The sequence below is a fragment of the Fibroporia radiculosa genome, assembly GCF_000313525.1.
Source record: "Fibroporia radiculosa TFFH 294 genomic supercontigs, scaffold927, whole genome shotgun sequence".
Classification (NCBI taxonomy): domain Eukaryota; kingdom Fungi; phylum Basidiomycota; class Agaricomycetes; order Polyporales; family Fibroporiaceae; genus Fibroporia; species Fibroporia radiculosa.
This window is the reverse complement of record NW_012133249.1, coordinates 1-26,245: the sequence shown is the minus strand read 5'-3', so window position 1 is coordinate 26,245 and position 26,245 is coordinate 1. Positions and strand designations below refer to the sequence as shown.

General features: G+C 50.7%; 9 protein-coding genes across 9 annotated transcripts; 4 read left to right on the top strand and 5 right to left on the bottom strand.

Annotated features, from left to right (window-relative positions):
* Positions 1-270: 270 nt before the first annotated feature.
* FIBRA_01831 (uncharacterized protein) lies at positions 271-2,046 on the top strand (the record flags this gene model as incomplete). Its single annotated transcript, XM_012323700.1, has 14 exons — positions 271-306; positions 365-398; positions 459-529; positions 588-695; positions 756-809; positions 865-911; positions 961-1,086; positions 1,136-1,225; positions 1,303-1,370; positions 1,427-1,518; positions 1,575-1,588; positions 1,659-1,833; positions 1,886-1,916; positions 1,973-2,046. 14 exons carry the CDS (start codon positions 271-273, stop codon positions 2,044-2,046), a joined length of 1,020 nt encoding a protein of 339 aa, XP_012179090.1.
* A 206-nt stretch (positions 2,047-2,252) lies between these two features.
* FIBRA_01830 (uncharacterized protein) lies at positions 2,253-3,694 on the bottom strand (the record flags this gene model as incomplete). Its single annotated transcript, XM_012323699.1, has 11 exons — positions 2,253-2,324; positions 2,384-2,522; positions 2,579-2,732; positions 2,791-2,803; positions 2,862-2,982; positions 3,033-3,093; positions 3,152-3,182; positions 3,238-3,308; positions 3,361-3,448; positions 3,511-3,565; positions 3,630-3,694. The coding sequence occupies 11 exons, from the start codon at positions 3,692-3,694 to the stop codon at positions 2,253-2,255; spliced, it is 870 nt and encodes a 289-aa protein (XP_012179089.1).
* A 1,108-nt stretch (positions 3,695-4,802) lies between these two features.
* Positions 4,803-7,058, bottom strand: FIBRA_01829 (uncharacterized protein; the record flags this gene model as incomplete). Its single annotated transcript, XM_012323698.1, has 8 exons — positions 4,803-5,194; positions 5,258-5,552; positions 5,616-5,720; positions 5,776-5,885; positions 5,933-6,068; positions 6,121-6,182; positions 6,233-6,412; positions 6,473-7,058. The coding sequence occupies 8 exons, from the start codon at positions 7,056-7,058 to the stop codon at positions 4,803-4,805; spliced, it is 1,866 nt and encodes a 621-aa protein (XP_012179088.1).
* A 998-nt stretch (positions 7,059-8,056) lies between these two features.
* Positions 8,057-9,760, top strand: FIBRA_01828 (uncharacterized protein; the record flags this gene model as incomplete). Its single annotated transcript, XM_012323697.1, has 1 exon — positions 8,057-9,760. One exon carries the CDS (start codon positions 8,057-8,059, stop codon positions 9,758-9,760), a length of 1,704 nt encoding a protein of 567 aa, XP_012179087.1.
* A 428-nt stretch (positions 9,761-10,188) lies between these two features.
* On the bottom strand, positions 10,189-11,165 carry FIBRA_01827 (uncharacterized protein; the record flags this gene model as incomplete). Its single annotated transcript, XM_012323696.1, has 3 exons — positions 10,189-10,445; positions 10,502-10,846; positions 10,898-11,165. The coding sequence occupies 3 exons, from the start codon at positions 11,163-11,165 to the stop codon at positions 10,189-10,191; spliced, it is 870 nt and encodes a 289-aa protein (XP_012179086.1).
* Positions 11,166-11,698: 533 nt separating this feature from the next.
* Positions 11,699-12,703, top strand: FIBRA_01826 (uncharacterized protein; the record flags this gene model as incomplete). Its single annotated transcript, XM_012323695.1, has 1 exon — positions 11,699-12,703. The coding sequence occupies one exon, from the start codon at positions 11,699-11,701 to the stop codon at positions 12,701-12,703; it is 1,005 nt and encodes a 334-aa protein (XP_012179085.1).
* Positions 12,704-16,260: 3,557 nt separating this feature from the next.
* Positions 16,261-19,849, bottom strand: FIBRA_01825 (uncharacterized protein; the record flags this gene model as incomplete). Its single annotated transcript, XM_012323694.1, has 4 exons — positions 16,261-16,288; positions 16,343-16,728; positions 16,784-19,384; positions 19,436-19,849. The coding sequence occupies 4 exons, from the start codon at positions 19,847-19,849 to the stop codon at positions 16,261-16,263; spliced, it is 3,429 nt and encodes a 1,142-aa protein (XP_012179084.1).
* A 777-nt stretch (positions 19,850-20,626) lies between these two features.
* Positions 20,627-22,471, bottom strand: FIBRA_01824 (uncharacterized protein; the record flags this gene model as incomplete). The annotated part of the gene is made up of 8 exons (XM_012323693.1): positions 20,627-20,881; positions 20,936-21,146; positions 21,201-21,373; positions 21,431-21,778; positions 21,834-22,014; positions 22,066-22,095; positions 22,149-22,267; positions 22,322-22,471. The coding sequence occupies 8 exons, from the start codon at positions 22,469-22,471 to the stop codon at positions 20,627-20,629; spliced, it is 1,467 nt and encodes a 488-aa protein (XP_012179083.1).
* A 687-nt stretch (positions 22,472-23,158) lies between these two features.
* On the top strand, positions 23,159-24,158 carry FIBRA_01823 (uncharacterized protein; the record flags this gene model as incomplete). The annotated part of the gene is made up of 6 exons (XM_012323692.1): positions 23,159-23,284; positions 23,339-23,413; positions 23,473-23,584; positions 23,644-23,806; positions 23,855-23,970; positions 24,025-24,158. The coding sequence occupies 6 exons, from the start codon at positions 23,159-23,161 to the stop codon at positions 24,156-24,158; spliced, it is 726 nt and encodes a 241-aa protein (XP_012179082.1).
* Positions 24,159-26,245: the final 2,087 nt, after the last annotated feature.

Sequence of the window (26,245 nt, the reverse complement as noted above, 5' to 3'; positions counted from 1 at the left end):
TTCACCTCAAGCTTAGCCTAGGCCAATACAGATACGCTCGACTATTTATCGCTTTTGCATCGCAGCTCCTGAATTGACAGCGGTGCATATGATGCAATTGTGCCACGTGTACTAGGCAAGCCAGCTTCCTGGTTTCGGCATGACTGGCAAGAAAGTCCGGAGGGTTTGTGAGTAAGCTGGTCTCATGCTAATATGCCGACTATATATTTGGCTGAGATGATTGTTGGAAAGGCTTGAACTTTGTCCTCAACGTTTCACTCAATCTCCACCATGGTCCAACAGAAGAGCGCGTTGAACATCGTCATGGTAATGTCGTCTCTCTACAGTGAGGGGGGAATGTTTAAGCATGTCATTGCATGGATAGGGTGCCATGACGTTCGGTGAGGCGGGGAAAGAAGGTTTGTGAGAGTCGAGACTTTCCAGTGTATGTTTTGTCTAACGAACCAACTTGCACTTAGGCGCGAGAGTGCACAACATTAAGGATGTAGAAGCCATCCTAGATGTCTTCCAAGCTCATGGACACAGCGAAGTACAAAAATCATTCCCTTCGTGCTGAATAGAAGACGTTTGACATCCAAATCGAACAGATCGACACCGCTCGCGGTTACACTGGCGGCACCAGTGAGCAATACATAGGCAAAGTCGATTGGAGAAAACGCGGACTGAAGATTGAGACAAAGCTCTATCCTAATGTCGTACGTCTGTCCGTAACACGTTTCCTCAACGCAATGTTAACGGTTTCCCCCCTGCTCTAGTCGAACAAGCGTCTTCAAAACCCTGACAGGGATCTGATTTCTCACTCTCCGGAGGTATGCACTTTGACAATAAGGGCTGGTCAAATCATCACAATCTTCTACGCTACAGGACTTGCGAAAGTATCTCGAAATCTCCATGAAGGCGCTAAACACCGAGTACACGAGCATCCTCTCTTGATTCCCGCGTGAACTCAATTGTCTATAGTCAGCTGGAAATGTGGTACCTCCATGGCCCCGACCGCACCACGCCATACGAAGTGACTCTGAAAACCGTGAACGAGCTCTACAAGGAGGGAAAATTCAAGCGTTTCGGGATTAGCAACTACATGGCGTGAGCGATTTGCCAATCCGCAAACAGGAGAATCTCACACACTTAACAGCTGGGAGGTCGCCGAGATCGTGCAGATCTGCAGGGCGAATGGATACATCCAGCCCACAGCGTACCAGGGCATCTACAATGCCATTCATAGGTGCGCATACCATCCTTATCCGGTCACTACTCGGTCACTAATAGACTGTTCAATCTTCCATCGTATTCTGATCTCAGGAAAGTCGAGCCCGAGCTGTTCCCGTGCCTTCGAAAGTATGGCATTAGCTTCTACGAGTTTAACCCGCGTATGTCCACGATACTGGCGCATCCGTCTTTTATCTTTTATCTGATAGTTTTACAGTCGGTGGTGGCTTCTTTACCGGGCGTTATTCTTCCGCTGACGAGCAGGTGGAGCCTGGATCACGGTTCGACCCTACAAAGGGCCAAGGCAAAGTACGTGTTGAGCCCGTCTGACACGTCAAATACTGACATCTTCCATCTCATGACAGAACTACCGGGCGCGGTGCGTCACGATCCTTCTCCTCTAGTCCCACCAGCCGGACAGTTACTTACTCGTTGACGACTCCGTATAGGTACTGGAACGAACCCCACTTTAAAGCACTTGCTGCCATTCAAGCTGTTGCGACCGCGCACAATCTGACGTTGGCTGAAATAGCACTCCGCTGGATTTCACACCACAGTCTCATGAAACGCGAGCACGGGGACGCCGTCCTCATTGGCGCGTCCAGCTTGAACCACATCGAGCAGGTGCGTACCGTGTTGAATGTGTACACCAGATTTGCTCACACGAAATGTGAAGAACTTAATCGACTTGGAGAAGGGTCCCTTGCGTGAGTCGGTTTGAAAATGACCGACATGATTTTCCAATGTTGACGTTAATTTGCAGCGGACGAAATCATCCAAGTTTTGGATGATGCTTGGTTCTCAGTTGTGCCATATGGTACCGACTACTTCCACTAAAACAATGGAAAAGCCGAGCCACAAGATGGAATTGGGAGACCTGCTGTATGATATCAGTGTAGCGACATGTCGTAAAATTAGCCACTGAACTGAGTGCATTGTGTAAAGAAAATGAACCAGTGGACATCGCCACATGATCTCACAAAGAAAGCACAATGCCGAGTGTAGTGTTAGACGAGACAGGAACAACTATCTTATTCCAAAAATTACTGACTTGCTCGTCCTCCAAGGAGCGAGATGATCTGTTCATATACTGTGAATACAATGCCTCCACTCAACTACAACGACAACAATCTCGTGAGTCACACGCAGTAAACCAACAACAGTAGAGGCTCACCACCAATCGTGTCAGCCTTGGCGTCGTTCCCGTCCAGAATCGTGTGATACCCTCTTCTGTGAAGATTCTGTATGCACAATGGAACGAGTTGCGATATGCCTGGCGCGCCTCGAGGGATTGCATCCGTGTTTTGATGACACTGCGAAGGAGAGCGGGATGTCAATAAAAATGGGTGAAATGGGAAATAAAACCCACTCGAGTGGCATCGTGGTGTACACTGTGACCAGTCCCGCGACCGCGCCGATGCCGAACGTCATTCCGCTCGAGAGGCTCTGCCCCGGTCGCGCGTTACTCAGGACAAATTGCTTGAGGGTTGTGTACGTCGTGAATCGAACAGCGGAATTTGCGCCTATCAGTAAAATGCTGTCAATAGGGATGCCCAGTGCATGTATGCGACGTTTGTGTACCTTGGCGCATCATCTGCAGAGAAAAACACACTCAGCATATGGATATGAGGCGAACGAGAAAACGCGCTTACTACAGGGAAAAGCCCTCTATAAATCCCGCTGAGACCCTCTTCTCGTACGATGGTGACCGTGCCGTGGAAGAGCCCCCGGAATCTGGGGCTGGGGCTCTTCGCATCATCGATGATTTTCGTCCTTCACATTGTTGTAGTGGCTGAGTTGTGAGACACAATACATATGCTCACTTGATCGTCTCTGATGGAGTAACAGCGAAAATGGCCTCCATCATACCGGCCCCAAGTCCGGCTACATTAACAGCGTTACCGATAGGTCAATAGAAACATGGACAAGATTCAGCACGAACCTGCAAGACTCCTTGGCGCGCTCACTTTGCCCTCAAATGCGAAGAAGCATTAGAGGAAATCAAACGGATGACGTTGTGTCTCTCACCTCAGCATCCGCTAGCATATGTTTGAAGTGGTCATACGACACGAATCTCACACCCGCCTTCAGGGAGTTGCCTTGTGTATCCGATATAAATTCATGCGATTCAATGTCACCGATAATGCGTACCAATGACCAACGCCATGCACCCAGAATAAAGACCTGTCAACCCCTTCTGTTGCACCGTCGACCGGATGATAGTCCATGGACCCTCTTTCTATCGTTCACCTACGACCTCAGCGTTGCGCCAATTGGGCACTTGTCACATAAAATACATACCTTGCCGCTGAACTGCGAGCGCGTTTTGACATACTCGGTGGGATAGGTCACGAATCTGTGTGCTCAGCTGAATATAAGGCTCAATGCGCACTCCGAGCAGAGTTTTGGACGCTACTCACGCTTCTATCGCGCCAGCTGTGGTGCCCGCAATCAACGAAAACAATGGTTTCTCCTTTTTTGACATTGTGGGACGAATTTATGCGAACAGTCGGGGAACGACGCAGATGACTTCAAGCTCGCAGCCTGAGGTTGCCGGCCGGCTTTCGGGCCATCGGCGACCGCCGACGCTAGATCTCAGAATTTAATAATCTCCTAAGTACATACTTATTGGTTCAAGTTCAAGTTGAACCAACAAATTCATCCGGCGCTGAGCCACACTCGGCAAAGGTAGTCACACTACTTAGTACAATAACTCCAGGAAGATCAAGAGACTATGGACAGTCATGGCCTTGAACAGGCTGGGGATGCATTCCCATGTCAGCCACTGCCAGCGGCACGAAGCAAGGATGGTCCGTGCGTTTTCCCGGAGGAAAGGAGTGCTTGAATAAAGCGGCGATTTAAAAAGGAGAATATATAGCTTCCTTGTCCTGGATATCAACGATTTGCTTTGAGTGAAGGCTAGGGGGAGTAGAATATGCACCTGTCATATCTGAGGGCTCAACGCACGAGAACGACGACTTAGAATACAACGAGTTCCCCAGATCGCGCAGGCGCCTTGAGGATTTCTGGAAACATAGTTGTTAAACTCGTTCACCGGGTTGTATCCCATTACGATCTCGTTCAATGTTTAAGAACAAGATTTATGATTGCCCTCCCAGCAGTTTCTTCTATTTTACAATTCTATGCTATGCGATAAGGGGACGCCAATGATCTAAGCATGAGTATTGAGTTTTAAATCTGCACCTATCATAGCAACTATGCAGCACTTTTTCTGGAGTTGCGATGGGCCATGCACTATTGTGATGTCGTAGACATCAGGCATGAACAGCAAACAACACTGTTCAGACCTAACAAGTCTGGCTACACCTCAGCTGGACATTTCCTAGATTTGCTCCCACTTCTGAACACATCCCTCATCAGGCCGCCGCCAATGTCCATCATCGCCTCGCGGCTCTCCCACAACGGCAGTATGGAAGTGATACATGCAGCTACGAAGAGCCAAATAATCCCGATGATGACCCACGCTTTGAAAAAATTCAGCGAGAATACGTAACTCGAGAAAAATAGCGGAATGGGTATAAGCTTCCTCGCAAACTGTGTCAGTATCCCATCGATATTTGTATCTGCTACGCCTAACTCACGAGGATTACAATAAAGCTCATCACGGACGAAGCCCAAGAAGCGGCTCTGATCGAGCTTTTCAGCGAGTCATAGCTCTCGAGTGCAGGCTGGTCCTCGGCAGGGGGCAATGGCACCTCCTGATCTTCGACTTTTGCCTCGTTCTCCTGGTCCTTTTCTGTCGATTCGGCAATCTGAACGGTTTCTGATTTTCCGTCTTCGCTTGCCTGCGATACTCGTGCCTGCCTCAACTCTCGCTGGTCCAGGGCACGTCCGCGTGGGTTTATTTTCTTTGTCTCCAACCAATTGAACTCGGTGTCGGGCCTTATCCAGGTGACGACTGTCGAGATGATGCATCCGGCCAGGCATGATGCCATATTGCCTGCTAGCATCGAATAAGGCGCACCTGTTCACGTGTAATATATTAGTGCTTAAATTGTGCTATAAAACAAAGGTTTTATATGCTTACCCGTGCTCGCCATAGTCAACTCGCCATAATAGGTCCTTGCTACAACAAGCCAGCTAATCACGCCAACTGCCAAGCCTCCTAGTGCACCACTGATGGCAGCCCTACGGGTTTGCTTGCGCCAAAGCACGGTCAGCACAATTGGGCCAACGGCGGGAGTGTAAATCGTCCCAGAGAAGAGATAGAGCCAATTGAGCGAGAGGCCAATTGCATTCCAGATACAGGCAACGCTTGACATGACAAGAGCCCAGAAAAAAACCATGAGATGTGAGACGCGAATGAGACGCTCAGGTGATGCCTGGAACAGATACAAGAGTCAGTGTGAATTTTCTCTGAACACGGTGCTGCGCAAAACACCGACGTCAGGCCTGAAATGGATTTGGTAAATGTCGAATGTGAGTACAGACGACGTTGCGATCATCTCAGACGATGATGCCGAAGTGACAGCCATGAAAAGCAAAATCAACTGGAAGATACACGAAGTCAGAACGTGAGGGAAAAGGCGCATATAGCAGGCTCACCATGGCGGCAGCACCTCCTTTGCCAAGAATAGTGACCACAGCAGCGGGCGCAGCCAATCCAGCGTCCATCTCTGCGGTTGATAGTCCGCCAGCGTACGGAAAGTTTGTGCCTGTGACACTTTAGACTTTCATGAGTCAAAAAACAGATGGCACGTACTGCTTGCTAGTGCAACAGCAGACAAACCCATCACTGTTGACATTGACATGGGAACAGCAAACCACGCAACGCCTCCCATAAGGTATGCATACATGGTCGTCTTCGCTTCCGAAGCAATTGCGCGTTGCCAGTATCCCTATAGTCTGTAAGTCAAATGAATGCGATATTCGCATAATGCTTGAGCCAACCTGGTCCACAGTCACATTGCCAAATGCACCGAACATCTGGATGATCAAAAACACCAAACCGTCTAGGAGAGACAAATTATAAAAATTAGCAGAAAAATAGTACGAGGCTCACTATTTGACTTTAGAGTCAAATATGACCCGTTCTTGTTGCCGGTTACCGGACGCTCTTCTGCCGCTTTTACGAGCAAATGGTACATGCCTTCCATACCACCGATCAACTCGCTCTCGGTGTATGTATAGAAGAAGAAATAGAATAAAATGATCATGAGAATCGTCGTGTGTGAATAGTCACCTGCAGTACCAAATAACTCAATTCAGTGGCTAACGGGCCTATTGACGTAATCAAACTCACACAGGAAGGTTGCCCGGAGGCCACCAAGAATCACATACGCCATGACGCCGATCGGGATCAAGAAATTCGCGGCATAGATGTTCATGCCGGTGAACGCGTTCACGACTGCGCTACCGCCGAGCAGGAGCATGCTGGACACAATGAGATTCGTGACAAGCGCGAACGTCGCAAATACAAAGTGCGCCGCATCACCGTAGCGAGCATGGATGATCTCTAGATAGGTGTGACAGTATGGCGCAATCATCTTCACGCGCACCGCGAGGATGGACATCAGAAACACCTGCAGCGTCGCGCCCGCCGCGTAGTAAAACCCGCCTGCGACGCCATACTCATACGTGACTGTGCAACTCTGGAGGAGCGTTGCGGCCCATGTCCATGCGGAGACGATACCCGCAGCAATGAGGCCGGGTTTGACAGATCGCGAGGCGGTGTTAAACTCTTCCGATGTCGCGATCTTGTAGGATGTGTACCGGTTCTGCAATGTTGAGAGCGCCATCATGAGCAGCGCGAAGACGGAGCCGATGCCTAGCACGACACCGTAACCGGTGCCCTCAGAGAGTACGCGTGCGCCTTCAGAGGTAGCCATAGACAAAGCTCAAATCGAGAAGAGCGACGGTTTGCTGGTAGAAGCGTTCGGCAACAAACAGTGGAGCATTCTATTCCTTTATAGCCATAAGAAATACCTTATCGAGGTGCGAGGATGATAAGAGTAAGGAAGGAACCGACGGTCCTCACCAATGATACGTGCATTGAGCATAGATACGCAGCGCAGGTGTTCTCACAGCTGACAGGTTTGCGGTTCTATCTCGCACAGATATCGACTTGAGATCCTTGGCTCGATAGCTTTCTCCCCTTCCAGCCGAATACGGTTGCAGAGTGAAGCTGTGTATTACGAATGGTTCATAGACAGGATTCTGCAATAAGTATTTAGCGTCAACAGTTGAACAAAATCTTTTTTTTTTTTGACGATGGATGATCGTACGTTGGCCATGGGGAACAAGTAACAGCCTGAGGGCGGCGTCACGGTATTTGCTCCACGGCGTTAGTTCAGGCAGCAATCATCATAAAGGTGCTACGTGTAAAATAACACTTTCAGACTCATGGACGATTTTACATACCAGTTTCGCAAAGTAAAATAACGTGACTTGGACTCTCAGCGGTGAGTGAGATCTTGAGCTTGCCAATGCAATTGGGAAGTTCCATTGAAGTTTGAACTCGGAGGGTAGACGCCGGTCGTATCAGGTTTCGGGCACTATTCTGCAACAGTGCAATTGCCAAAAGAGGATTCACGGCACGTGGTCATGGGTTCAGAGTTTAAGCGCGTGTCAGCCTCATCCCAAACTACTTATTGTCCCTCTCCTTTCGCTTCGAGGACTGGTACAAGTCGTGCGTTGCGCGATCTGAACAGTTCGGATACAATCTATCTTATGACCTCTATAATTCAACTTCCCACAAACTAGGTGAGTGCCGTGTATAGAATCGCGGTGTAGCTTATGCTCATTGCTGCCAGCCATAATCTATTACTTAGTAATATCAATTTGAGCATCCCTCCGCGATATAGATCATCTATTTTTTCTTTTCAGCATGGCATCCCCGCGGGTCAGACGCCAGGAGCGCAGGCGTGCAGCGGGCTACAATACCAAACCGTACGAAGTCAAGGGCACCCCAACACGCAAGCGAAAGAGGCCTGCCATGACTGGACCTGCCGTGACTAAGCCTTCTGGGACTTTGGAGTTGCAAGACGACGAGGAGGGCAAGGAGAAGACACCTTCGGAATTGCACCCTGATCTCGGGATGCCCTCCCCTACGCAATACAAGATTATCGAAGAGGAATACATTTCCTCTCTGCATGTCCGCAAGCGGGAGAAGGCGCTCCTCACGCAGGCTATGTTCGACAACATTTGGGACGTACTTCATGACCCGACCGCATCACGCGTTGGCACTCCTCAGTTTCGCTGGTGGGTGCGGAAGATGTTCACGTTGTCCTATACGCGCTCACTGCTCACCCCCGCCGAGATCGAGAGCATTGAGGCTCTGGGTTCTCCTCCGATGCCTATCGTTTTGCACGAGAACCGCCCCATTGCGCTGAAGGACCAGATCTACGAGATTCTCTGCTACTGCCACAGCCTGGCGAACCATGGCGGACGGGACAAGACAACTGCGGTCATCCGCGAGCACTACTCTTGGATACCGAAGGAGCTCATCTCGCAGTTTGTCCGGGCTTGTCCCACTTGCATTTTCAAGAAGACGCGCAGCATGGAGCTCGTCTTGGCAGTCTGTGCACGAGAGGACAGCAAGTCTGCTCCGCCCGTGTTCACTGAAGAGGAGAAGAAGCTGGTGGCCGAGGTGCAGCAGCTCGTGCTGCAGTACCCTGATGAGGCAAAGCACGTTCTGGCACACTGCATCCCGCCGCATGTGGCCGAAGGCATCAGCCGCGACGCAGCGCCTTCCAGCTCTCGGACAACTACTTGGCAGCCTGCTTTTGAGCCTGATTTCCTGCATTCGCCTGTCCCGCTGCACGCTATGCCTGGACTGCATCCCTGGCTGGACCCTGCTTTGTATGACAGTCAAGGGCAACACTGGTCTATGTCTGGCAGTTCACACGGCTCGTCTACTCTGGTTTCGAACGCCTCTTCCCAGGCTGGCTACGACAAGACATACTATGAACTCGCGCCGATGCGACGGTGGGCTAGCGCAGACGAACCGCTGGAGCAGTCTCTGCTACGCGAGCGCGAGATCGTGCTCCCTCCACTAACGAAGGTCCTCTCTGAGGGTTCGACGGACATGTTCGATCCTGCGACGCGCTTCGAGCCCCGCGCGCCGTTCGAGCTCTACTCACCGCATTTGGCCCTCCCGCCAATGCAGACGTGGTCCCGCGGCTCGGAGGCTGACCACTGGGCAACGACATATGCGGAGAATGGATACGGGCAGATCGACCCAGCGCTACTGCAGGACGACGGGCTCGGCGAGGTGCCCCTCGCCTCGCCTGATCGTGTGCTGTTCGCGGAGTATCGTCATCGCTCGTCGATGGGCGCCATCAGCATGTCTTCTGCGCCGTCTGCCTGTAGAATCGGATCCGTCGAGTCGCTCTTGACGGGTTCGTCTCCCCTCAGCAGGCTTTCGTTACGCTCGGGGCTCGTGAACGCCTACGCTGCGGCGGGCTTGGACGACAGCGAATCGCAGGCTCGCCATCTGGTAGTTGAGATGGACGCACCGCGGTTTGTATTTCCGACGTCTGTAGAGAGGCAAGGGCTCGATGGTGACGACCCGTTTGCAATGACTGAATAAGCACCGAGGGATGATGGACCTGATTGACATGATTATGGTAAACTCAGCCTACCCACCATTCATTCCCGATGATTCTTCTCCCTTGTATATGTACTCGCGATAGATAGAAAGATAATCTTCTGCACGTTATAAAGCGCCTTCCCGAGATCTTACATCATAAAACCCCAGAACTATACCAATATCTTCGCCCACCAACGTGGTTTGGTATGTCCTATGCTCTCCGTGCAACCGTCCACTCGCCAGGTCGTCCTCCGGCTTCTGAAGACAGATGCTAGTCTTGCAGAACAGTGGCACCGATATAGCCGCCGCCACGCCGCGCAACCCTTCCACGCTCTCTGATCTCACCGTACGCTGCTCCTCTCGGCGTCATTGCAATACTATAGTTTGTGATTGACCTAAGAATACAATGAGAGTGACAAGTGCGAGGACTATGGTACTCGAGTGCTGATAGAGGCATCGAACCCGGCGATTGATGCGGCGAGTGCCTCCGCGTTCGGTTTCGACGAAACAGCGTCCACCCGCATGGCAAGCTTGTCGTCCAAATGGCGCGCGCTCGTTGGGCCGATCGCAGCGATCCGGGGGGAGAGCTCGGAGGAGTCTGTTGAAGGGAGGACAAAGTGCTCGCGCAGAGCGGGCGATGCGAAGTCGGCATCGGAGGGAGAGAAGAAAACGATCCACCAGATGCCTGCTCCGAACCACGGTCAGCATACCGCTAGATGCGCCGGGGGCAGCTGAACACACTTGCTGGATGCGCGTGAACCGCCCGCTCGAGGTCGATGTGGAACGTTGACGAGCCGCGCGTCGCATACACCTGGAGCGGGTCGAGCGCGACGCCGCCGCTAGCAAGGATGTTCGGAAGCGTATCGCGGTTCTTGTCACCGGTGAGGTAGAGGAGACGTTTTCCCTCAGGGCTAGGGGCAAGGTCGCGGAGGATGAAGTGGGCGAGCTTTTCGCCTGTACCAGACTCGGCGGCACCACGGATGTCCCGGGGTACAAAGGGGTGCGCGCCGATGGATGCGCCGATGTCGGCGAGGGCGCGCGCGGTGGCCTCGCCGACGACATAGAAGGGAATGTCGGCCCATGTGGCTGTGGGTGGTGTCGTTCACGACGTCACTTGTAGGAAGAGAACCGACATACCCGAGTTTCCCCCCTCTATGTCTCCATGGCTCTGGGCGAGCTGCCCCGCGACGGTCTTCCAAGCTTCGCAGGAGCGTCCACTAGTGATGACCACGCCTGCATACGCGCACCTGCTGAGGCCCGCGGTGATGGTGTCTTTGAGACGATCCAAGGATGTGGACGTGGTCTCGAGGACGGGGACGGAGAGGGGATTGTACCCTCGGGACTTGAACGCATATTCGTAGGCGTCGGGGGTATTCGATGCTCGGAGCAAGAGAACGTGTGCCATTGAGCAAAGTCCGGACGTCGCATTCTCAGAAAGTGAGCGTAAATAAAGTGACTTTTTGTGTTTATATAACTTTAATTGCTGCCGCAACTGTATACTCCCTCAGGCTCTTGCGTCCTGCGCACTCACTTGAGGCAGACTATGGCCGATACCGTAAGCTTCAGACTTCAAGGCCTGACGGTGGACATGTTCTTGTTGTTGTATGATATAAATGTAAAAGAACATAATGTACAATGGCAGACGCACGAGGCTCACGCCGAGCACCGAAATTCAGGCACAATATGTACATAAATTAGCGCCTGCCGGCGAGGTCCACGTCCTCTTATCTCTCGCCGAGTGCATCGTGAAAGCTGTTACGCCCACCTAAAAATACTGAGCTTGAGCTGATCCAGCAGCACTTCCATCCTCTGTAAGTGAGGTATGTTTCGTGTTTTTGCATCGCATACTGGTGAATAATTTGCTAATGAGATCTGGGTTCAGCATGAGCCAATTTCCCATCGAGATATGGGAGCAGATATTCTCGCTGGCGTGTACAGATGACGGTTTCACTGGTCGACCTTTATCTCAAGTTTCGAGGTTTATCAGGACGGTCCTCGGGCCCATACCGCCTACAGAGTGTTACGCTCTGCGGGTGGGCAGCGGTGTACAAATTCAAAGAAATGTTTGAGCGGATGTCGCCCCCACTCCGTCGGGTGCAAAACCTATTCATCTCCGATCTCCGCCCACATCGGACGCTGGATGAGTTACCAGACTTGTCCCAACTACGCCAGGACGAGCTTCTTCGTATCCTCATTCACTACTCTTTCTCCACTGAAGACAAGGAGAACTTATTGCACAAGTTTCGCCCAATATTTGGACTGGGTAATCGGCTCACACAAGTCTACTCGGATTTAGATATTGCAGCTGTTCAGGCCCTTGATCGCATCTTGCAACTCACAGCGTCACATCTACGAACTCTCACAATGCCTAAATTCGCGCACATACTCGCCAATCCTCTTCCCGCGTTGGAAGAACTCACAATCATTAATTCCTCTTCCTTTCTCTCCTTACCCTCGCCTATTACCTTGAGCACAAAAGTGCTATTTCCATCACTACGCCATCTGCGTCTCGTCCGCTGCCACAAGATTACCAGGCATTTTGTCCAAGCGAGTGTGGCTCCTGCGTTGACCCCTCTCTATCTCAGTCGTAACATCTCGCTGTCCGCTCCCATCATTGATTCCCCGCCTACCGATCATGTAGCCCAAGGAGCCCCTGCAAGTTCTACAGAAATGGACTTCGTTCCATGTGTTGAGCACGTCATTATACGTCTCGCTCCTCATCAACTGAAGCCGACTATGCCCCAAATTCGATTATATGGTGAGCGGAGACTGCTCCGAAGCTGTAGATTAACCCTTCTTCTACCTCAGCCTGGCTACCGACAGCCAAGCGATGATCATGTGTGGGCCGATGCGAAGTGTGACTGGCTGCAACGAATTATGGGCAGGGAAGGTTGTTGGAAAATCGATCCCTCCGAGGTGATGGATGAAATTGATGTATTTTGATCCCGTTTGTGTACGCCTTGTTCACTGTTGGTCACAGTTTAAAGGCTGAACATATTACCATGTAGCCCATCATGGGACTCTGACTCGAGGCTTGCTACACGGACGTCGCTATGGCATACATGCCATGGTAATTTTCCGAACACACTTGCGCCACGAGGAGCTTGGGACATTTTGGTGTGTTATAATTCGGATGGCTGGCATCTTCCCTTGGTCCTAAGCCCTCGATTTAATCATGACGGGAACGCAAATGTAGATACTTATGAGCATTGGGCGTCTACGAACCATGATTAAGGTTCCCCAATTTAGGTGTTGAAAGGTGTACTACGATTTTAATGCCTCACAACGATCGAGTTAGCTCTGCTGTCAACCGCCACGTTATTCATTCTACCTTACAGCATCGAGGTGGGGTTTATAAAACACTATTTTATCCAGAATTCGTTGGTAACGGTCTGAAAAGTGAGATATCTTGGCACTTTGACGCTGATCGAATCAACTCGATGGTGTTTCTCATGAATACACAGTGTTACGATGTACGTTTGCCCTGTCGAAGTATTGGAGCACATATTCTCGCTTGCCTGCACAAGGCCACGCCTGTCGAGCGCACTCTCAGGTCTCGAAATCCATCCAGACAATTTCGAGCCCATACCGCCTGCTGAGCGTTGTTCTGAGCGAAGTGGATCGATCGTACAAATCCAACAAAACGCTGCTGGACACTCCGCCTCCTCTCTGTCGCGTGTGCCATCTATTCGTTACGGATCCCAGGCCATACAAGCCGTCGGTGAAATTTAAGTTGTCCCAGTTGTCCCAAAGCGAGTTCTTCCGGTTCTATAGTTTATACTCCTCCTAGAAGAATGAGTGGACCATTCGGGATGAGCTTGGTCCGTATTCCCAGGGGTGCACCTTCGAAACGATATAACCTCGAGTAGATTTGGAAGGTGTTGTTTCCTGGGCCCTTGAATTCATCCTGCAACTTGTGGCACTGCATTCAAGTATGCACATGGCATAATAATTCAACACAGTTGTGCCCAATATAGAGCATATTTTTACCATCCTTGGATAACTTCTAGGCAATCGCAGCTTGAGCCATACTGACAACCCCCTCCTCCTTTAGCGATCTCTTTGCAGCAAGCTTTGTTCGACGATGGTACACGCCGCACATAGTATAAGGTACACCGATTGAAGGTATCCTCCAAAGAAGTGCGACCCTCGTAATATTTCAAAAATCTGCGCGCCAATCAGCCGCCGATAGTCAAGTTATGCAAGTCGAACGACAGCTTACCGGTCGGTTTCGCCGCGTAAAGTAGCAGCATGTTTGTCGCAAGGCTCGCAAAGAAGGCCGTGGCCGAGTGACGACCACGGGATTGCTGAAACCCTAAAGTACTATGGACTTCTGTGAGTGAAGCATAAGTATGGAGGGTCGATGTTAGCTGACCTTCAGCGTCGGAAAATCTCGCGCTCTTCACGATAAATCAAACTGTGATGATTTTGCATGAAGACGAAAGGCATAAGACGATTCTTTATTGCATAAGTTTCACACTCACTCTGCAGTGCATGGACTGGCGAGCCTTACTGTGAGAAGACGTAGCAGCAGGATTGGCGTGATTGTACGCGCATTGCCATGCATAGCAGGAGCTCGTTCCAATATAGCGGAAATATCCGGTCTTGACCAGATCATGGAGATTTCTTCCAAGGAAGTCCCATACCCACGCAGACGGTGCATTGTCATACGACAAATCTCAAATCCGATGATCAAATTCGATGAGCGCTGAGAGTGAACGGCATTGATGCACATCAATATAATCCAGCTGCAAGCGCTTCAAGCACCGTTTGACGGCTGCGAATATGTGCTGGGTCAATCGTCAATCGTGGTACGAGACTTTACCATCCTAGAAGCCGCACGCGCGTACCTTTCGGTCTGATTAACATATCTCTTCTCCATCTCAGTATTCAGCGGCTCATAGTTGATCTCACCTGGATTGTCAGCAACGATGGCGCTAAACTATTTGTATGCAACGGTAAATCATTGTAGGTGGCCGTATCGGTCAGCTGTACATACCTTGTTCATCACGACAATCTCCTCACGAGGTAAATTGAGGCGCTGATGGTCCTGCCCAGAATATCTTCTGATAGGCCATTCAAGTATAATTGTAAGTGCCGACTGGGACTGACCAGCAAAGAATTAACAACAAGCGGACCCTCGTCCAGGTATCGAATGTCGGTATGCCCGAATCATATCATGAGACCCACAATTAGCGAACAAGCCCATGCTGCTTAGCTTGTACCTGATACTGAGCACTCACGCATATTTGGTGTGTTTGATGGTTTCTTCGTCGTCAAGCAGCCATTCGAACCATTCGGCACCGTATGCCATACTGTCGAGAATGATTTTAGAGATCTTCAGCCCCGATTTTCCCAGTCGCATTGAACGGATGCATCCCTGAGTGAGACTACACGAGCAGATCAGAATCAAATAAAATGACTGACCATATGGAACCTTGTTGAAAGAAAGCTCTAGAACCGAGGGAATCGCGCAACGAAGATAAACTATATAGGTTCGCCTTAACTTCAGGTTCCCCGAAGAGCTCAGCCAAACCCAGTCGTCCATTTGCAAGTCTTTTCAAATGCTGCAAGAACCCCGCGATTTCCCGCGCGGAATACTTAGGGATTTATAACGAGAGAAGGCTGAATTCGATACCGTACCGCTGCTACTACCGTGACCGCAGCAAGCGGAGGAAAACCGTCCGACGTCAATGACCTGAATATGTAACTGATATTACATCTATCTTAGCGAGCCCGAATTCGTTTCAAACGGACAATCGGCGGACCTGTCACGGGGTGATGAGCATTGATTCGTAGACATCGACCAGTGAACATCGCATACTATCCTCTATCTAGCACACGGCACTATAAACTGATCCCTGAGAAAACCACTCATGATCAGACTCGAGAATGCCTGAGCCCAACGTGCAATGTTGTACTGCGCATCCGACACAAGGATCGCTAATTAGATTAATCTATACGTCAATACATTTGACAAAAACGAGAGAAAATTTCACGTACGCACAACAGGAAAAGGCGTTACTATGAAATTGTCTGCCAAGTGAACTCAAGGTGTAGTACTCAAACAGACCAGCTGCCCAACGGAGGATAAGAATATGATCTCTGGTATATATAAGTTGATGAGGTGAGACTATGCAGAGAGTGATGGGCATGTATGTATGACTAGACTGGTTCCCCGAGCTCGTATAGCGACCAAGACATCGAGAACATAGCAAAACAGAGCTAGGTATGTATGCTCACAAAATGGAACGATCACGGCGCTGGAAGAGACGGACAAGCAATGCAGACAGAAGGAGAATGCAAAGTAAAGAAGAGAATCCAGGAAATCATCAACAGAAAAGGAATTAGCTGACGGGGCACACCGACTGATTAGAGGCGATCTACGACTTAGCGAACCAGTGAATGTCCTGAACGGAAGGAGGAAACAGAGTGGACAGAATGATGGACAAGGCCTGACGTATACAAAGCACAGGCAGACGGGAGTCGCCTACCACCTCTCACACCGCACGCTGAAGATCGGCGCGCCTGGTATCCACGATCAGCGCTTGACACAGACAAGCAAGGTTGAAAAATGCTTACTGTCGGAGTGTATCATACACAAACTTATAACTTCTAAGATTACCTTTCAACCTTCGGATGTCGAGACTGTACGTGCCATCCAAACGGTCAATCCGCGTGAGTTCGACAGAGAAACGTATTTCGTCCCCCAAATCGTGTGTGGAGTCGCCATACACCGATTCGAATGCAACAGGAGCGTCTGAGCCGGCGCCATCGGGCACCGCAGCAGCTATGAGGGCATCCGCTGACCCATCACCCTCGAAGGTCGGCGACGCTGCTCCTTGATTCAACGACGAGTTCGATACTTGAGAAGATTGGCGACGCATCAAAAGTCCCCTGAGCATGCCACCGGTAGAGCCGAACGATGTATGAGACTGAGGCGGTTGAGGAAGACCACGTTTATCAACCTGATAAGACATGGTGAATTACGTTCCAATACACATCACCGCCTGCTTCACTTACCCCGTTGGAAGCCGCTGAGCCGACTATCGAAAACGCGGCCAAACCACTGCCCGCTGTGTCTCGGAGCCCGAGACCCACACCGTTTCCCGCTTTTCGCCGCTTGGGCCTCACACAGCGATACTTGTACTCGCCTTCCACGCTTATTTCTACTCCCATACCTTCCAGGACTGCGCGTATGTGTTTCATGACCTCCGGAGGCGGGCCTGTCGTGACCATCGTCTGGTCAAGGGGGCCGTGATGGGTGCGGATATCCAGGTAGCCACGCGGACTTTTCCCAGACTGTCCCTTTCCACGCACACGAGCACCGAGGTTGGGGCCCGAAACGGAGGCTTCCGTGTGGGACGATGCAGATCGTTGAGGATGTCCAGGAGCTGGAATAGAGGCAATGGGCGTAGCAGAACCAGGGGTGTCTGATAATGAGGGAGTGGTCCCTCGTGGAACGGTCTCAATCTCGGAAGATTTTTCCGCCTCGTCATCTGTGACCTTCCCTTTGCTCTTAGACCTGAACCATTGCATGACCCTGTTAGCCTTGACCGTCGATGCCGGGACGGCGAGTCCAGACCTAGGTGTATTGACAAACTGCGGGGGAATCACAGCTTGCGGTGCTGGCGATTTATGAGGGACAGTGGGAGGAATGGAAACTATTGGTAAAGGCTTTGCATACTTCTCAGGATCCAGAGTCGAGCTTTTCTCCTTAATGGGCGTTTCTGCGGTCACCACTCGACCTTTGCTGCGTGCCTTGATGCTGTTTTTCAGAGGCTCGACCATGACAGTAAGAGTATTCCTGCGTGACTTCTTACTGCCGTTGACAGAGCCGTCAGGACTGAGCAAAGAGGGTGACGTAGCAGTCGGGGTGGCGTTGGATGGCGATGTCGGAGACAAAGGAACCTGGAGAGTAGATGGACGTCTACCATTTTCCACCTTGCCGGTCGCCGTAATGGTATCGGTGGAGGGAGTACGTCCCGGAGAATTCTTCTTGCTTTGGGATGGTGTCCTCTGAGCAGTGCCGTGGGTCTGCTCCGTAGAACCGAACAATTTGGAGATGCCAATCTTATCGATAGACAATCCTTTCCGATGGCGACTTTTGTTGGACGAAGCAGAGTCTGTTTTCTCTGAGCTCGACGGCGCCTTTTCCTCAGCGGAGACAACGGGAGACACTGGCGGACCAGTCACTTCGATAGACACCACTGGCGCAGAGGTGGCCGCAGGCAATTTTGCCGTAATGGTCCCAGAGCGCTCCCGGGGTGTAGATACAGGCGGCGGAGGTGTTGTTTTCTCAGCAACTTTCGTGACCTCCGCATGCAGCTTCCGTGGAGTATACTCTCGCTCCTGGACATTATTGGGTGGACCAACAGAGGGTCCAGTGCTGGTAATATTGTTCGATCCTTTGTGAGGTGTTTGTCGGGAATCCGACTCGCCATACTCCACTTGAATAGTGTGCCTGAATCCGCCTTTGGTGCGCTTCGTCTCCGGTGACATTTTCACTGGAGCCCCCGCAGATGGTAAGATAGACTGCTTCTTGAAATCGTAATCGCGATCGTCATTGGCTGCGGTGAAGCTGTCATCCGGCGACGTCATCAAAGTCACCGGAACTTCCTCCGACGGTGAAGGTCCAAATGGATCGTCATCCGTTGTTGCAGATGGTGGTGTAGGAAGCACGATTGTCGAGGTGGCGGTACGACGAGAAGAACTATGAGCGCCTGACGTTGAATAGACAGATTGGTCTACGGATGTCTCGTATAGATACTCCGGTTGAGGATCCTTCCTCGACCGGGATATTGATGAAACAGACGCATCACCTACATACCCGTCTGTACGAGCACTCTGGCTTCTCGCAATCTTGCTTGCTGTGGGGTCATTAGCAGATTGTTGTTTCATCTGGCGCTGGTATGCAAGTCGCTTCTGATGATGTTGCTCTATTGCCGAACGCTCCAAATCGGCCACGCTCCTGGTAAACACATGCGCATAAGGAGCCAGCCACGGGTGAGCCATAATTATCGAGAGGTCGGCACGATGCACTGGATCCGGAACCAACATTATGGACAGCAGTTCTCGTGCTTCGGCTGAGATGTATTCAGGAAAAGAAAGCGGCGTGTTGACGATGTACTTGTACAGTAGGTTGATATTGTCGCCATCCGGGTTGGCTGGGTCGTCGTCGAATGGCAGGTAGCCCGCCAGCATAGCATAGAGGATGACTCCACATGACCAGATGTCGACAGCAGAACCAACGTACAACCCGTCAGAGATGACCAATTCAGGTGCCGCGTAGCACGGGGAACCGCAACTTGTCTGCATAAGATCATCTGCACGGTGCTCAAAGCGATTGGCGAATCCGAAATCGGTGATAATAACGTTTCTATGACGGTCAAGTAATAAATTTTCCAGCTTGAGGTCCCGATGAACAATTTTCTTTTGGTGAATGTACCAGACTCCTGATATCAGCTGCGAGAATAGCTTGCATGCATCCTTCTCCCGCAGGTATCGGTGAGCGAGGATATGATCGAACAATTCTCCTCCAGATGCATACTCGAGGATGATGCCAATATATTTCTCCGTCTCGATGACGTCGTAGAGACGAACGATATTTGGATGCTTGAGGGTCTGTGCACTTAATCAGCATAGTGTCGCTTGCGCTATATACAGTCCACGTACCCGCAAAACCTCAATCTCGCGCTCCACCTTCGACATACGCACTGATGTATCGATATTGCCACGTCGAATGAGCTTAACGGCAACCTCCTCTCCCCATTGCATATGCAAGCCAAGCTTGACCTTCCCGAACTCGCCCTCGCCCAACGTCCGCAACAGAAGATATGGTCCAAATTTCGGTATTGTACGCCTTGGATGTGCATGGGCATACTCAAGTGCAGCAGGGTGGGAGTAAATATCACGATAAGCAGGCTGCTCTTCCTGCTGTGGTTGACTGGTCACGACTGTATGTGACGCTCGCTTCCTCGAGGGCGCTTGTGATGCAGGACTTGTCGTCGGCTGGACCGATACGGGCCTTGTGGCCTGACGCGACGGTCCCGGTTCCGGAGCGTGGAGGTGGGGGGAGTGGGAGTCCATGACAAGTTTACCAGGATGACTGTCCACGCTGGCGAGCTGGCAGACGCAGTTTTAACTGGGTGGTAAAGGGAAAGTTCAACAGAAGACAGGTTGATGTGGGCTGGGAAGCGACGCGTGGCAGTTGGCACCCAGACGCAATAAATCAACGAAGAAAAATGCGAGGCTCACAGATAAACAGGAAGCTCAAAAGTACATGAGACACTCGCCGTCGTTGAGCACGGCGACGAGGTCGAAGGAGTGACGGTCGAAGGAAGACTAAGAGGCGGCGGAGGCCGTATTAGCGGTAACCGCGCGAGGGCACAGATTCCCTTATTGGTATCGCATCCTGACAAATCGTCCAGCGCCTGAATTTTAAGTGGCGGCAGCCGTCTGCCGGTGGCGGGCGCACCGTTGCGGGCCACTGCTGGCTGCAAAATAGGCCAGTGACTGCATGCAGACATCCGTTTACCTAGGCTCAACAGAGTCAAACGCATAGATATAACAATAGCTTGATTCAAAATTACTCACGCACTGTGATTGTGTTCTGGTTCTAGAAATCACCCCGGTGACCCTGCCCTGTATGGTATCAGGTTGGCAAACAGTTGGCATGCTCATATATCTATTAGTAGGCCTAGTGCACACGTATGCCCTCATGAACTGCCAAAGACTGCGCCCCGGCAAGTGGAATCCAACTGTGACCTCCCGACCGCACGGCAGCAGAAAAACATTGTTCCTGTGCCTAAGCTACCTTCTAGTATTATACAAGGCCGACTAGATCGTTCATACTCCCGTCACAGTCTACACGTTCAACTCCGCTTTATCACCCTTTTGTATACTGGCCTTCAACTCTTGGTCATCCAACGCAGGCTGGACCCACTCCTTGAGGAACTTGTCTACCTGCTCTGGTGCACGCCCGATGAAGCTCTTCGGATCGAGCAACTCGTCCAGCTGCGACTTGATAAGGTCGAAGTAAGGATCGGCGCGCACGCGTGCAATCAAGTCGTTCTCGAGCCCAAGCGCCTTCACCTGATGCGCCGCCTCATGCGAAAGTACCTGGTAGTGTATCAGAAAACAGCGCGTGATGCATTGATGGCGCAGGACGCCCACCCTAATCTTCTCGTGGGCCTCTTGGCGATCGCCCCCTTGCTTGACCATCGCCATGATGATGTTCTCGGTGGCCATGAAGGGGAGCTCCTGCGAGATTCGCCGCGCTATGACCTTTGGATATACGACAAGTCCCTCCGACACATTCTGAAGTGTTGTGAGCACAATGTCGGCGGTGAGGAACGCTTCGGGGAGCGTAATGCGGCGATTCGCGCTGATGAGTTGTCAGGTTTCAGTCTGACATATTTGATTTACATCATGCACACACCTGTCGTCCAAAGTGCGCTCAAACCACTGCACGCTGGACGTCATGAGGGCATTTTGTTGGAGGACCATAAGATGTCGAGCCAGACTGCATATCCGCTCAGACCGCATGGGATTGCGCTTGTAAGCCATCGCAGAAGACCCGATTTGGGTGGATTCGAAGGGTTCTTCTACTTCCTGTGCGATGCTTCTGAGATCAATGTGGTATGTTCAATGGGTATCCTGGGTTCGTACCTTCAGATTTGCGAGCAGTCTTAGATCAGTAGCAAGCTTGTGTGCAGTGGCACCAAAACTCGCCAATGGCGCAAGCACGTCCACGTCAATCTTCCGCGAGTATGTCTGAGATGTGACCGGATAAGCATAGCCAAAGCCCGACAGTGACGTGACGAGGCGATCCAGCTCTTCAACCTGAACGGAAAGTGAGAATATAATTTGCAGGATTGATTCAAAATTACCCGCCTTATCATGGTCTCCGTCGAACAGCGTCAGGAAACTAGCCTGTGTACCAGTAGTCCCCTTAACACCTCGAAATCCGATATCATCCCTCGCACGTTTAATGTTTCGCAAGTCCCACAAAAGTTCCTACTCTATAAAGTAGGAGACCACAGTAAATAGTTACGAAGCTTATGCTACTGACCTGGAGCCATAACGTAGTCCTTTTGCCAACCGTCGTGAGCTGCGCAGGCTGGAAGTGCGTGAAACCGAGCGTCGGCAGATCGCGATATTGCGCTGCAAATGCCGAAAAACGGTCAATCACAACTGCAAGCTTCTTCAAGAGCAGTGTAAGGGCCTCGCGAATGAAAATCAAGTCCGCGTTGCTGAGACATGGGTTAAGGTTAGGGTTTACGATGAGCATAATTAGCACTTACTCTGTGACATAGCACGACGTTGCTCCAAGACTTGGTTGAAAAAAAAGTCACGATTAGCTCCTTAATCTTTGGAGATGACGAACTGGATAATTCCGGCGGCTGCAGGTGCAACCTGGCCGAAAGTGTGTACATGAGCCATAACATCGTGACGACGTTTCTTCTCTTCTTGAGCAGCGGTCTCGAACTGTTCTGGTGTAAGATGCTACACGAGAGTAAGATCAGTGCTTCCCGGGATATGAGAGATCGAACGACGCACAAGGTTCGCCCTCATTTCCTCAATCGCTCCGTCCGATATTTGAAGACCCAGTTCCTTCTCTGCAATCGCGAGGTTCAGCCACAGCTTTCGCCATGTATGAAAGCGATTCTGGTTTTCGTCAACATTTTCCCACCAAGTGTATCGATTCATCAGACGAATATACTCACGGCAGGTGAAAAAAGGTGAGCCATCTCTTTGCTCGCATAGCGGCTGGAATAAGGTAAGAATGCGTTCCAAGAGAATAGAAAGCGAAAACCTTGAGAGAGGTGTTTGATATGCGTCGAAGGCCTCCATTGTACGGTCTCCGCAGGATCAGATGTTTTGCGGAACTGAAAGTAGTTTCAAGAACATGTCGGATCCCTCGGGTGCAAATCTGCATGTAGTCATGTGATCACAAAACTGATGGACGAGCGCTATTGCGATTCGTTGTATCGACGGCGCCGCGAGCTTGGCCGGGCCCATGGTGTTGAGGAAATGGATTCCACTCACTAGCTGGCTGTCCACTTTACATTCTTTCTGTCTCAGTGCAAAAAATGCGTGCTTTGTGTACTCTTTGTTTCGATTCAGGCGGACTCTAGAAAAAAAAAAGTAAAAGCATTCATCCTTTGTTCGACCTGCCTGCCAATTCACACACGCAGCGAGGCGTTGAAGGACGCCACATCATTCCTCGTGGCCGATTCTGGAGCGCCGTTGATTCGAAATTCGCCTAACAAAGCGTGATCGCTCCGACCGTCACTGTTAAGGTCGTGCGGCGAGTCCGCGAATTCAGGTGCTTTGTTGGTCTTTAGCATCGCTGCAATTCTGTTGACGTATCGACTTGACTGTGTTTTGCTCGCCATGCCCACTCTTGGAACCACTGGATGGAAAGTCAAGCTCCATACGAAGCGCGGTGTTGTGGAAGAGCGTGATGTGGTCGAGAACTTCGGTGGCACCAGATGTCGAATCTCGTGCTCACCTGGTGTGGTGTGTTTCTCAGCAATTAGCCTACGCTTAAATTCTCTTATAGTCTTTCTGTAGCAGTTTTATTTCAGCTTCGAGACGAGACAAAACAGGGGCGGCGTATACGTGGAGATATTCATGGACGGGATTCAAGTATGTGCATGTCATGATAATGCGACATTTCGTCTGATGCAGTATATGCGCGGTCACAGTTTGAACACTTCTGTATTCCTGGCGGCATCACGTCTATGAACAGCTACGGCTGGCAAGATCCTAAAACGCGGAAAGTCCATCCGTTCGCATGGAAGTCTGCGCGCACACTGTGTACGCCACTTCCAGTGGCGGTTCTGGCAGTGTCTGAGAAATCACTTTAATGCTGTCAGGTTTAGCTGATGTTGTCGAAAGAACGACTACTATCCGGTTGCATGGAACGATCATCATCAGACTGTACAGGTTACAGGGATCATTGTGTAAAGCTGGAACGTACCTGCCAGATCCATCACCTCTCCGATCCAAGTGCAGACCAAAGCAAACCTACTATGCTCAGTGCGTGTCAGGCTCTGGAACTACTGTCCCTGCTGATCATGACATCAGTATAGGAAAAGTAGCGCTTCCCGTGTCCAAAGTTCCGCGTGATATTCGACGAAGTTGTGCGACTGGTGAGGGTCTTGGCCCAATATTGGCGCACATTCGATTTGAATACTTACAAAGTGCGCCTTATTTCTGGCTTTCTCAACATCCAACCCTTCACTATGCTTGTTCAGGCGTTTTGCAAGATTCGACTGACTTGATAGTAGCTAAGAATCCCTTTGACATACCTGTCCCAGCAGGAGAGTCGTTGGAGTGCATGCACAAGAACCGAAAGATCGTGCGTGCTTTCAAATGGTCTGACTCCTGATGAATTATGCAACTTCTATGTAGATGGAATGGCTTGAAGATATGGAAGTCGCGAACATGCGATATGAATGTGACTCTTGCTGCAATCCGCTCGACGAGAATCACCGGTCGCGGGTAACGACGTGACCACGAGTTTTGTGTCGTCTATCGATGTGATAGCGAGTGCCTCACATGCTGTTCTCTTAGCTTTACGTGGTCAGTTGGATGAAATTTGATTTGAAGACTGAATCCTCGAAGCCAGTCTAGAGGCTCGTCTAGAACATGAATTGTAATATATACTTAGAGCATGACATTTAATGAAGTAGCCTCAAGGCGTAGTTTATCCTACAAACCCAATGCGCAAGAAGGCCAATACTGGGATATCCCTTCGCCGTTGTTTCTTGGCTGTTTCACGCACGAATCTCGCTCCTGCTAAACTGACATCGCGTCATGAAGTCGCTGGAAGTTCACGTATAGATCATCAGTCAAAATACACGTCACGGATGGTGTCGTCGTGAGTACAGCTGCATCGGTCGTGCTGTATGTCGTGGCAGGAGAATATTTGACATTTGGCAAGTTTGACTCGGGGGAGTGGTCACCTTGCAAACGGACTTACTTACATTTGTCCACAATTCATACTAAAACACCAGAATTTCGGTTTTTCCTTCTTCTAGTAATTCTGAGTGATTCTATCGCCGTCCGGAAATGCCTGTGAGACTTGAGTCGACGATGATCGTCGCACGGCTGCAGAGACCTTTGCCTCGATATGGCAATCCCTCCACCGACAATTTCCGCATTAGACGCCTGTTCGCTTCAAGTTCCCGCACTGACGAGTTGCACTGGAAGCGGCCAACCTGGTCTCCCGGTTTCTGAGTCAGTCTTCAATGTGATTGCACGGCTTTCTACTAGACTCCGTAGGATTCAGACTATGTTTTAGCTGTCTGCTCGCTGTTTGAACTCCCCCGGTTCAGTATGGTCCGAGTCAACGCAAAGTGGCATGTCCTCGTAACTTCTTCGACTCTCGCTGTTTTGATTGTATACAAGCAGATAAATGTCATTTAACAATATTTTCACTTTTCTCAACCTGGAATCGTGCTAAATTGCTGCCGTCTTGCTGGTTGGGATTATTGAAATATTGGTGAGTTACGAAGCGAGAGCTATCGGTTCTTGAGCGATCTAGCTGACGGGCGCAATGATCAGCGAGTTGAGTGAGAGAGCCGTCACGACATGTTCACTTCAGCCTCGACGGAACGCTAATTTGAATGTAATTGGATGCGACCCGAGTCGTGTATCAGGCACCGTGGACTCCTTGTTAGATCGCATACCAAGTAGTGTCTGGTTCGGTATGCCTATGAGACCGGTCATTTCTGTGGGCCCTCGACGTCGAGATTAGAGCCGTGTTTCTCGGTCAATGTGTACGTTTTCATACTCTATTTTCCCACTGATCCACATTCGGTTATGAATATGGTCTGCATGGGTCAAGTGTATTCGAATGCACGGTTGGACGAGGGCCAGGTGACACCAGTCAATTTCAATATTTTATTGGAAGCAAATTTATCTTCTGACTGTTAGGTACCTCATGATAGATGCGATAGGTGCTGCGCAAAATGTTGCTGGCCATAGTATCTCGAAATAGGCCGGTATGGACTGATTCATATATCCGCATTCTACTTCCATAGCATGCGTACGTGGCTTATACAGAATACTCGAACGTGACCAATCAAGTGCTCAATCCAGCAGAACGAATGAAGCATCCGATACCAACGAGTTCCAACCGTGCATAAACAATGACCACTACCATCTGCGCAAACTATACCGAAGACCTACAGCCTGAATCACACCTGTTCAATGGGCGTTATGAGTGACTCAATTGGTCATGATTTTCAACAAGGGGCTTACAGTCGCGGACGCCGACAAAATGGCCGAGCGGAATCAGTATGAGGCCGCTGCTGTCGTGGTCTTGAGGGAGGGCGTAGCCGTTGTGGAGGCTCCAGTTTGAACAGGAGTCGCCGTTTCGATGGCCGTGTCGGAGGGAACAGGTGTGGCACTTTCCACAGCCGTATCGGAAGGAACTGGAGTAGCACTTTCTACGGCGGGGGGGGGGGGGAG